Source organism: Cynocephalus volans, chromosome 1 (genome assembly GCF_027409185.1).
Source record: "Cynocephalus volans isolate mCynVol1 chromosome 1, mCynVol1.pri, whole genome shotgun sequence".
Taxonomy (NCBI): domain Eukaryota; kingdom Metazoa; phylum Chordata; class Mammalia; order Dermoptera; family Cynocephalidae; genus Cynocephalus; species Cynocephalus volans.
Window position 1 is genome coordinate 135,690,845 of NC_084460.1, and position 12,735 is coordinate 135,703,579.

General features: G+C 32.1%; 1 protein-coding gene across 1 annotated transcript in view; it reads left to right on the forward strand.

Annotated features, from left to right (window-relative positions):
• Positions 1–12,735, forward strand: part of CIP2A (cellular inhibitor of PP2A) — a 51,555-nt gene that overhangs the window by 9,363 nt on the left and 29,457 nt on the right. The window contains exons 5-8 of the mRNA XM_063099837.1: positions 3,074–3,170; positions 4,679–4,801; positions 4,917–5,062; positions 7,675–7,750. Coding sequence (XP_062955907.1) covers positions 3,074–3,170; positions 4,679–4,801; positions 4,917–5,062; positions 7,675–7,750 — 442 coding nt within the window. The remainder of the gene's footprint in view (positions 1–3,073; positions 3,171–4,678; positions 4,802–4,916; positions 5,063–7,674; positions 7,751–12,735) is intronic.

Consider the following 12,735-nt stretch of genomic DNA (forward strand, 5'->3'; position numbering starts at 1 on the left):
TTTGTATTTCTGTGGTATTAGTTGTAATGTCTCCTTTTTCATATCTGATTTCATTTGAGTCTTCTCTCTTTTTTTTGTTAGTCTAGCTAAAGGTTTATCAATTTTGTTTGTCTTTATGAAAAAAGAACTCTTTGTTTCATCTATCTTTTGTATTTTTTTTTAATCTTTACTTATTTCTGCTCTGATCTTTGTTATTTCTGTGAAACTGCTGATTCTAGGTTTGATATATACTTGTTTTTCCAGCTCCTTGAGCTATGATGTTAGGTTGTTTATTTGTAAGCTTCCTTCTTTTTTGATGTAGGCATTTATGGTTATAAATTTCCCTCTTAGGACTGCTTTTACTGTATTCCATTGGTTCTGGTATGTTCTGTTTTCTTTTTCATTTGTCTCCAAGAAAGTTTTAATTTCCTTCTTGATTTCTTCTCTGACACATTCATTGTTCAGGAGCGTGTTTTTTGACTTCCATGTATTTGTATAGTTTCCAGTGTCTCTTTTGTTTTCCATTTCTAGTTTTATTCTATTGTGGTCAGACATGATAGTTGAAATGATTTCAGTTTTTAAAATTTGTTGACATTTATTTTGTGACCTAACATATGCTCTGTTCTAGAGAATGTTCCATGTGCTGTTGAGGACAATATATATTTTACAGCTGTTGGAGGAAATAGTCTATAAATGTCTAGTAGTTTCAATCATCCTAGAGTAGAGATTATTCTGATGTTTCTTGGTTAATTTTTCTGTCTAGGTGATCTGTCCTTTGCTGAAAGTTGTGTTTTAAAGTCCTCAACTATTATGTTGTTGGAAATTATCCCATTAGGTCTAGTAGTAGTTGCTTTATATGTCTGTGTGCTCCAAAGTTAGGTGCATGTATATTTAGAATTGTTGCATAAATCTCTTTATCATTATATAATGACTGTCCTTATCTTTTTTTTTTTTATTTTTCTTGGCTTGAAGTGTATTTTATCTGATGTAAGCATAGCTACTCCTGCTCGTTTAGTTTCCATTTGCATGAAGTATACTTTTTCCATCCCTTTACTTTTAGTCGATGTGTGTCTTTATAGTTGATGTGAGTTTCTTTTAGGCAGCTTATTGGTGGTTTTTGTTTGGTGATGTATTCAGCCACTCGTCTTTTAATTTGGGAATTTAATACATTTACATTTAGAGTTATTACTGATATAAAGGGACTTGTAGTGCCATTTTGTTACCGATGTTTCGTAGATCCTTTTTTCCTGTCTTTAATGTCTTCCTTTGTGGTTGATTGATTTTCTCTAGCAATATATTTTGATTTCTCACTTTATTTTTAGTATGTCTCTCATAAATTGTTGTGTTATGATTACTATGAAGCTTACAGAAGAGAGTATTTTAAACTGATAACAACTTAGCTTTGATATATAAGAATAAAGAAAGAACCAAAGCTCTCTCTATGCTTTGATTCCATTCCCCTCCGACTTTTTGACATTTTGTCACTTCATGTTACATCTTTTAATACTGCTTATCTCTTATACATTTGTATATGTTAGTGTCTTGTTAGGTTTGTCCTTTAGTCTTCATACTAAGGATATAAACAATTTATTTACCATCTTTATGACATTTGAACTTACTTTATTAATGAATTATGTACCTTCAGATGTTTTCTTGCTTGTCTTTAGTGTCATCTTCTTTCAGATTGAAAAACTCCCTTCAGCATTTCTTGTATGGAAGGTCTAATATTAATTAATCATTGTTTGTCTGGGAAAGACTGTTTCTCCTTCGTATTCGAAGATTAATTTTGCTGGATACAGAATTATTTCTCGACGTTTTTTTTCCTTAAACAATTTGAACATATATATCCTCTCATTCTCTTCTGGCTGGTGGGGTTTCAACTGAGAAATCTTTAGAGAGACATATTGGAGCTCCATTGGATGTTACGTGTTTCTTTTCTCTTGCTGCATTCAGTATTCTTTTTTTTGTCTTTGGTTTTTGGTTATTTGATTATGATGTGCCTTGAGATCTTCTTTATTGAATTTGATTGATAAGCTCTGAACTTCCTGTACCTGGATGTTTTCAACTTTCTCCATATTTGAGAAATTTTAAGTCATTATTTTCTTGAATATTCTTTCTAGGTCTCTTCCTTTTTTGTTTTCTCTTGGTATGTCAATTATGCAGAGGTTATTTCATTTGAGGGAGTCCCATAATTGCTGCCTTTTTGTTTCATTTTTTTCTTATTCTTTTTCCTTTTTGTTTCTCTGATTGGATAATTTCATATGTTCTGTCTTTGAGCTCACTGATTCTTTCCTCTGTTTGATCAAGTCTGCTGTTAGAGCACTCTGTTGAGGTTTTCAGTTCAGATAATGTATTCTTTATTTCTAGAATTCTACTTGTGTTTTTCTTTAACTGATTCCATTCCTTTGTCAAGAATCTCATTCTACTCCTGAATTGTTTTCCAGATATCATTTAATTTTTATTTTCTTGTGACTAACTGAACATCCTAAGGAGGGTTATTCTGAATTTTCTATCGGAAATTTCATAAATCTGCTGTTCTTCTTAGTCTATTGCTGGTATTATATTTCTCTGTTCTTTCTCGATCCTTGTGTTTTTACATTGATGCCTGGGCATTTGAGATGGCTGTCTCTTCCAGGTTTTATAGATATTCTGTGGTGTTAGACCTTTACAGGTTCATATCAGAGATTTGTCTCTGGTCTGTGGGTTTTGTGATTTTTTTTTTCTTCCCCTATTCTGTGATGGATTAATAACTACCACCACTCCTTAAACTCTGCACTGGAACTAATTTGCTGTCTTAAACATTGTATGTTTATATTTAATCTTTCTGGTAGAAGAATATACTGATGAAGTAGCACATGGTCACTCTGACAGTTATTTACATATTTTTATCATGGAATTTAATAGGATAGTTTTGTTTCAAAACATGAAGAAAATTGTCAATATGATTCAGAGCTTGACTGTCTTCACATGTTAGATTCTTTTGCATGGAGAAAGGAATTTAAGTCTGTAAATTACTGTATCATTTTGAATAATTTACAATGAACTTAATGCTTTTTGTCTTTATATTTTCCTAACAAAAAATGTAAAACATCAGTCAATCTTCTGAAGATGAGTTAACAATGCCTTGTCTAGGATTATTGGCAAATCTTTGTCGGCACAATCTTTCTGTTCAAACACACATAAAGACTTTGGTAAGATTTTTTTTTTTTTTTTTTTTTAATGTTTCTTGTTTTGTGGTGGGTTCTATGCTTATGGAAAATTTTAAGTCTTTTTCTTTTAAAAAATTTAACAGGGATTCTTATGTCTTGTCCAGTTGACTCTTCAAAGCTAATGAAATCAGATTAATATATGAATAATTTAAAGTATTCTAGCTTTCATATATGTTGTACTAAAGATTGTAAATTAAGGGTTAATATAAATACTGATTTCTAAAACTTTTCCATCTCCATAGCATTTCATTATTTCTCACATTGTAATACACAAATTACTAAATTATTCTGTGCTATTAGAAGAGAGGCACATCATTGGCAGTCCCATTACCTCAGTCTTTTGTTTGCACAAAATCAATGGTCACTCCACCCTGAAGATCTCATGAGTAAGTGCCTAGTATCAACTGCCAGTATTTATGAGGTTATGCAAGTAAACTTAGTTGAACCATTTTTAGAGGTATATTAAATCAAGAAAGTTCACTGATTCTTTAAGGTGTTTTGTGAACAATTCCCTGCTGTGCAATATTCAGAATTGCCTGTTTTATTTTAAATTAAATAATAATCTCATTTGTTCAAGTACTGCATTTTTCTAACCTGGTCTTACTTTGGAGGGACAAGTTTTTTTGAGCCATGGAAGTGTTTGAAAAGGGCTTATAGAAAGAGGAAAGTGAGCTATACACATGCACGTGTGTGTGTATATATGAGGGTACTTCAAAAAGTTCATGGAAAATAGGATTAAAAGATAATATGAATCTTTTTATGAACTTTTTGAAGTACCCTTGTACATATATACATACACACGTATTTTCAATTTCTGAATTGAGAAAGTGCCCATATTTAGAAAACACTTAGAGACTAGAGACTGCTGTCTTCATTAAGATTGTACCTGTCTGTACAACTGTCATTAATATATGGAAGTACCCATATCACTTACCCCTTCAATGATTTCTTAAGTCCGAATAGTAATTAGAAAATGTGACAAAGTTAGCTACTGCCCCAGGATGTGTAATGAAACAGATTTTCAAATTTGCTGAATATTTTCTTGCCTTTCCCATAATTATGACAGTTCCTCATTACATACTTTTATTAATTTAAGACAAATTCTAAGCAACTTTTTTGCAGTGTTTAAGGTAGTTCTTTTTCCACTCTCCATGTATCTCTTTTGAACTGTTGGAATTAACACTCTGATTTACCATCTATGAATTTATTCCAAAGCTACCAAACTTGGCACAATTTATCTTTCATTCATTTGGGCACATTTTTCAAATTTTTTTTTTTTCTCTAGATGCTCTTTGTTTATAATGAACAGTCTTTGAATTTACATTTATATGTGATCTAAATTTTGCTTTAGAATTTTTATCTTTTCATGGTGATGGTCATTTCTTTATAGAGTTGATAATGATTTCTAATAAAAGTTTGTCCACTTTTTAAACCAACTATAAAACTTGTAATTTTTCATTTTAATTTTTTAAAATTTTTTTCTTCCTTAGGGTAATGTGAAATCTTTTTATCGAACTCTAATAACCTTTTTGGCTCATAGTAGTTTAACTGTGGTTGTATTTGCACTTTCAATATTATCCAGTTTGACATTAAATGAAGAGGTGGGGGAAAAGGTAAGTATGATTTTTTTCTATTACTTTTGAAAAATCATTGAGGTTTTTTATATTTCTGGATGGTGTCAACCTAAATTTTTTTGTGTAATATACTTTCCTAATTTATTTTTTTAAGCTGTTTCATGCTCGAAACATTCATCAGACTTTTCAGCTCATATTTAATATTCTCATAAATGGTGATGGTACCTTAACTAGAAAGTATTCAGTTGACCTACTGATGGATCTCCTTAAGAATCCTAAAATTGCTGATTATCTTACCAGGTATGACTCACTTCTGTAAATTTTAGGACTTTTTTTTTTTTTTTTTAATACCAGGATGTGTTTGTGATAAATAAAACTGCTTTCTTAGATGTAGTAAACTTGGATTCTGCTGATTCACAGTAGACTAAATTTAAATGTTTTGATATGCTTACTCCCATTGCTTTCCTTAACTGAAATGTAAAATTATAAAAAGGGTATGTGTGTGTGTGTGTTCATCTCAGATCAGTAGGGTTGTATCATTCTCCAAAATGTAGATATCTTGACTAATCTATTTTAAAACCAGTTTTAAATCTTGAGCATTATGTTTTGAAAAGTATTTTTACTACAGGAACATTCATGTTAGTATGTTTGTGTCTTTTTTTACTTTTTGTGTAAAAAATGGGTAATGTTTCCTTTGGTGAATGCCTCTTTTGTGTCATAAAGTAAAATGGGAGCCCATGTGCATATGTTCTTTCTATCTCCGTGTATTTCATGTGATTATTTATATTTTGAGGTCAGATGGTAACTGTTTTCCAAAGAGCTAGTGGCCTTTTTGCATCTTCAGTTTAAGTTAAATTTTCCCAGTGACTTAGCTGCTTTTCAGTCCTGAATTAGGAAATTACTGAAATTGCTTCAAGGAGTTAAATTAACTCATCATTCGCAAGTAAGAAAACATTTTTTGAACTCCTGCTATGCTCAAGCACTGGGGGAGGGCAGGGTCTTAGCAGTGGCAGAATGTGAAGACATATTCCCTGATCTTTAAGAAACATTGAATCCAGAAGTTTTTTTCTTAAAAAAAGCTTAGAACTAGGGCAAAATTGAGCACTATTCACGGATATTTTGCACAGCCAAGAAGAATTCACATTAGCATTTCACGTTTTCTTCTCTAAAGCATCTGTAAATAAGAGAACTTTTTTTTCCATAATGCCCTCCCTTTACCTATCCTCTCTTCATCTGTTGTATGAGTTTCCCAAAACTCATATCTATTTATCCTGGCCGCCAGATAGTGCATATTTAACAGCTTTGTAGTAAGCAGAAAAATTCTTTTGGATATACCTCTCCCAGAAGACAGAAAGATAATCTGGTTTAGCATTAGTAAAAGGTTGGTGAATCACTTCTGTAAATCTCTTAGTCCCATTATCATTATCTATTTTCTTCTTTATCCAGCCTAGAACCCCAGAATCATCTCTGATGTATCTTGTTTATCAGCTATACCATTTACCAAAACCCCAGTCCCAAATCTATTTTAGAGCCTGACTTAATGTCATGGTTCCTAATCAAAACTTGAAAAAAATCACACAACTTCATCTGAGCCAGACTTCTTATATTTATTCCCAGTTGGCTTTCTTTTTTATTTCCTATAATGGCTCTATCAAATATTTATTACTTTTCCCTTGCCACCTTTCAGACAAAAGATGACTTTATCTTTTTTTCACAGAAGAAAAACAAAATGAAATTCCATCTGATTGGTGCTCCCTCAAATCTGTACCCCTGGACAGATTCTTACTTATATTCATCCTGTTATATTCCTAAACATTCCCTATTATTCAATGCATTAAGTCTCATTCTTGCCTATCTTTAGCAGTTTTTCCCCTATCTCCTGAGTGCCTCCCATTCAATTGACTCTTCCCCTTTACTTACAAAGATGCTCAACTTTCAAGATTTTCTTCAACCATATGTCCCTTTTAAAATCTGTGACCTCCCATTTCATTCAAGGTGAATATCCCGATTCTCAATATAGCCCTCCAAAATCTGATCCCTAGCAACCTCTCAGCCTTATTTCTTTACACTTAACTTTCTTATGTTTTTGATCATACAATAAATAGAATTCCAACTTGCTAGAAACACTCTATCACATATCCATGTGCTGTATCCTCTAGAGTATTTCCTCTGGAAGGCTAGAATACTTTCTCCTTTATATAGCTATCTCCTATTTATTTTTTTTTATGTTTATTTTTTTAAAGATTCAAGTCTAGGAAACCTCACCTGATCAGGCCTGCCCTGCCAAGTCTGGGTTTGATACTAATTCTCTGTTCCATAGCATCTTATACATTCCTAAATTATTGCATTGCATTTTACATTACCTTGCATTATCACTTTCTATCTTTCTGCCTCCATCCTTAAACTGTGAGCTTTTTGTGAGGGTGCTATTCTCCCAAATCAGTCACATAGAATATGATGTGAGTGGTACCTCTTGGAGTTATGTAATACAAGTTGCTGCCCTTTACTTCTTTATCTGCACAGGCTGTCAGTTTAGGTACTTTATATAAATAAGTAGCTATATAATTTATTAACGTATTCCTGTGTCCTTTGAATTTTTACAAATTGAACGCAATTTTTTTTTTTTTTAAAGCGCATTTGATGTGAAAATTTCAGTGATTTATTTACTGCCATATGGGTCATTGTGATTCAATAAATGACAGGCCTGATGTATGTATATCATAGTGATAAGATATGTTCCAAGTTTTAAGTAGCGTGTTTAAAGAGTATGTTCTGTATTGGAATCCCAAATAAATAAAGAGGTGAAAGAAAATACACCTAAGTTTTATATTTATCTTGCAGATAAGATAAATCCCTTTTAATACACTAATTTCTTAATTATTTTTTGATGTATATTTTTATTTTAAACCTAGGTATGAGCACTTTTCTTCATGTCTTAATCAAGTATTAGCTCTTCTTAATGGGAAGGATCCTGATTCTTCTTTAAAGGTATGGAAAAACATGATTTTTTGTTTTAAACTTTTTAAAAACTATAATAGGCAGAAAAATCTAAGTACAGAACTCTCTGAATGTTTACAGACTGAACATAGTTGTGTAAGCAGTGTCCATATCACGAAGTAGAACATTACTGGCACTCTAGAACCCTCTTTGTGCTCTTTTAGTTCGTATCTATCCCGTCTTATCCCTTACCCTTACTAGGGATAGCCACTATACTGACTTCTACAGCATATATTGTTTTTTCTGGTTTTGAACTTTATATAAATAAAATCATGTAATATATACTTTTTGTGTCTAGATTTTTTTGTTCAATATTATGTTTTAACATTCACCCATGTACAGTTGTAGATGGTTCTTTTGTTGATGGATATTAGCTATTATGAATAATCGTGCATTTACCATTTTCTACATCTTTCGGTGAGCTCATAGTCATGTTTTTCTTAGCTATATACCAGGAGTGGAATCACTGTGTCATAATAGGGTATGTTCAATAAGCACCGTAAAACAGTTTTTCAAAGGGATCAGCCCTACCAGTGTATGAAGATTCAATCACTCTCTATTCTTGCAAGTTCTTGGTATTTTCCATCTTTTTTTACTGTAGCCATTCTAATGTTTGTATAGTAGTATTGCATTACAGTTTGCTGTGGTTTAAATGTGTCTCCCAAAGTTCATATGTTGGAAACTTAATCTCCAATGCAGTAGTGTTGAGAGGTGGGAACTTTGCAAGGTGATTAGGTCATGAGGGTTCTGCCCTCATTACTGGATTAATGTCATTATCACAGGAATGGGTTCATTATTGCAAGAGTGAGTTTATTATAAAAATGAATTCAACCCTCCTTTTTGCCCTTCTGCCATGAAATTACATGGCAAGAGGCTCTCACCAGTTGCCAACACCTTGATATTGGACTTATAGCCTCCAGAAGTGTGAAAAATAAATTTCTTTCCTTTGTAAATTACCTAATCTGTGGCATCCTGTTATAGCAACACAAAACAGACTAAGTTTAAATTTGTATATTCTTAATGATCAGTAAAGTTTAATATCTTTTCACATATTCATTAAGCCATTTATATATCCTTTTTACTGAAGTTCCTATTCATGTCTCTTGCTCATTTGTTTAATGTGTCATCTGTCTTTCTCTTATTTACATGTAGGAATTATTTTAGAGCCTTTAGATAGATATATGTTTTTCTGTTCTATGAGTTGCCTTTTTACTCACTTAATGGTGTCTTGATTTTAATGTAGCTCAGTTAATCAGTCATCCTGTATGCTTAGTCCTTTTTGTATCCCATTTAAGCATTCTTGGCCTACTGTAAAGTCACAAAGATGAACTCCTATGATTTTCTCTAAAAGCTTTATAGTTTTTAAATTTTCACATATAAGTCTGTTCATCTGGAATTGATTTTTGTGTGGTGTGAATTAGCACTTATGTTCCAGGACAAGTTTTTACAGAAGAGAAAAATTAGGATGGCTTTGAACTAATCATCTGCAACAGTGACTCTAGAACATGGTAGAGGAGTTGAAATAGTGCAAGTTTGTTGATCAACCATGTTTTCATTTGTTTCTGTTTTGAGAACTTTGTTTCTTGTTTATTGCTTGCCAAAGTCATTTCTGAAATATTTTCATCAGATGATTCTATATATTTTGAATGCTAAAATTTCAAAAATTCCTTTCTATGCAATAGGAGAACTATTCCTAATTAATATCTAAATGGGTCTTGATAGAGTGACTGCAAATATGTAATATAAGTGCTAAATAAGGATTCTCGGAATATAAGAGATACACAGCAAGGAAAAAAATCTGATAATCTAAAGTTACTAAACTATCTCAGGAAATTTAAGAGTTCATGTAGAGCAAGGGTGTAGAAGCATTCCAAAGTTGTCAGAAAACCTGAAAGAGGATGGAGAAGTAAAAGTAATAAAAATGCCTCATGGGGCCGACCCCGTGGCTCACTTGGGAGAGTGCGGTGCTGGGAGCGCCGAGACCTCGGATCCTATATGGGGGTGGCCGGTGTGCTCACTGGTCACAAAAAAAAGAAAAAATTTGCTTCATGAATGACAGATAGAAGTAGGGAACAGCGAAAGCAAAAAGCATCTTGGTGGGGGGAGAAATAGTTGGATATCTTTTTTTTATATGATAGTGCACAAATATGTTTGATTATAAGGCCAGTGTTCCCTTGATAGCAAAGCCTGACAAAGATACTACAAGAAAGGAAAATTAATAGGTCAATATCTTTCATGAACATAGGTACAGAAATTCTAAACAAAATATTGGCAAATCAAATCCAGTAATATATAAAAAGAATCATCTATTATTACCAAATGAGGTTTATTCTGGGAACACAAAGGTTGTTTAACATTTGAAAAGTAATATAATTTCTCACATTAACACAAAAAAGCAGAAAAATCATATTATCCTCTCATTAAGGGAAGAATAAGCATTCAATAATATTTAATACCCACTCATTATAAGCAAACTAGGAATAAACAGAAACTTCCTCTCCCTGATATAGTAACTACCAAATATCTATTGCATCATTATTCTTAATGGCAAATTATTGAAAGCTTTCCTCCAGATTTAGGAATAAGAAAAGAATGTCCATTATCACTAGTTGTGTTCAGCATAATATTGGAAGTCCCAATCAGCCCAATAATGCAAGAGAAATGAATAAAAAGGATAGGGATTGGAAAGAAGAAATAAAACTAGCTTTTTAGATGACATATTTGTGAATACAGAAAATCTAAAATAAATCTACAGAAATAATTATTAAAATTAAGTATTTATTTAACAAGGTAGCTGGATACAGCATCTGTACATGTAAATATTTGTTTTTATATTCTGATAAATTTTTTAAAATTTTATCATTTACTGGTTTTTAAAAACGTCAAATGCTTATGGAATAAATATAACAAAACGTGCGAAGCCTCTACTCTAAAATTACAAAACATTGAGAGAAATACAAGGCCTAAATAAGTATGGATATACCAAGTTCATGGATTGGAAAAATTCACAATATGAAGTCAGTCAAAAACCCATAGGTTTTAGTGGTTTTTGTTTTTATATTTGTTTTGGTTTTGGTATATATGGAAATTTCGAAGCTGATTATAAAATTTATGTGGACATTCAAAGAGCTAAAAATAACCAAGGCTGTCCTGAAAAAAAAAGGAACAAAGTTGGAAGACTTATACTACCAGGTATCAAAACTTAATTTAAATCTACAATAATAAAGCCAGTGCATTATTGTCATAAGGATAGGCAACTAATCCAATGGAACAACACTAGAGTCTCCTGATTGATAATAGCGGAGTCTTAAAAGTATGGTCATTTCAATAAACGCCACTGAGTTAATTGAATATCCATGTGGGAAAAATCTGAATCTTGGCTCCCACCTCACACCAAATGCAAAAATCAGTACAAGACAGGTTGTAGATCTAAATGTGAAAGGTAAAAAATGAAGCTTTTAGAAGAAACATCTAGCAGAATATCTTCACAGCCTTGAGACAGGAAAACATTTTCTTAAACAGGAAACAGAAGTACTAAGCATACAGGAAAAAAGTTAAGTTGGGCTTCATTAAAATTAAGGGTTTTTGTTTATGAAAAGACCACCAATAAGAGAATGAAAAGGCTACTTGCAGATTGGGAGAAGATATCCACATTACATATATCCAACAAAGGACTCTTATCCAAAATATATGTATATTTTTTTAATTGCATAAATCAGAAAAAACACTGAGCCCAATAGACACCTGAGCAAACAAACTTGAATTTGTTGATAAACATGAAGTGGTTACTAAACTTTATTAATCTTCAGGGAAATGCAAATTTAAATGGCAATGTGATACTACTACATAACCACCAGATAGTTAAAATGAAAAATATGCAACATACCATAACTCTCATACTGTATTCACAGTACAACCAGTTGGGAAAACTGGTATTATGTATGAATGCTGGGCATATGCATAAACTGTGACCCCACATTTCCACTTTTAGGTATTTACACCAAAGAATTGGATACATGTGTTCACCAAAAGACATAAAATATAGCAGCACTGCTCCTGACAGCTAAGAATTGTAAACAACCCAAATGCCATCAACAATGGATGGGATAAATAAACTATGGTGTATCTTTACATTAGAATACTATACAACAATGAGAATGAATAACATGTAACTGCACATGACAGTATGAATGAATCTCTTATAATCCTAAATTAAAGAAGCCAGACATAAGAATATATACCCTAAGATTATGTAAAGTTTCATGTGTGTTTCTTTGGATAATCTGGCAAGCTGATTGACAATTTTATATGGAAATACAAACATCCAAGAATATCTAAGGTAAAATTAATCTATGGTGTCAGAATTGTAGTGGAGACAAGTAGTTAGGGCATTGTCTAGGAAAGAACATGAAGAGGTACCAGAGTTTTGCAAGAGTTCTCCTTCTAGATCTGGTTGTTAGTTATATAGATGGGAAAATCATCTAGCTTTGCATTAATGATTGATTTGTTTACTTTTATGTATGTATGTTATGAGCAAACTAATGTACGTGGAAGACTATCTGCTTGTATCTGCATGTCCTATCTCTGGTAAGATATGTGAGAAACTGGTGATAATGCTTGCCTCCAGGAAATGTAACTGGAGGTCAGGGTTTGACTTTGGAACCATGTGAATGTATTTCCTATTCAAAAGCAAATAGTACAGTTTACAATTACAAGAATAAGTCAAAGATTGTTTATCATTTTTGACAGTAAATGCTAATGGGCTGAATTCTATTAAAATCAGATACTATAGATATCAAGTTGATTAAAACACGCATCCCAACTATATGTCATTTAAAAGAAACAGATTTTTTAAAAGGTAGAAAATAGATAGGCAAAGAGATATCAAGTAATTTTTTATTTTTTTTAAGTGATAGGCTGATAGAGTATGAAATTAGGTAGAATTTAACAGCTAATAAACAGGTTGGTTGCGGGAT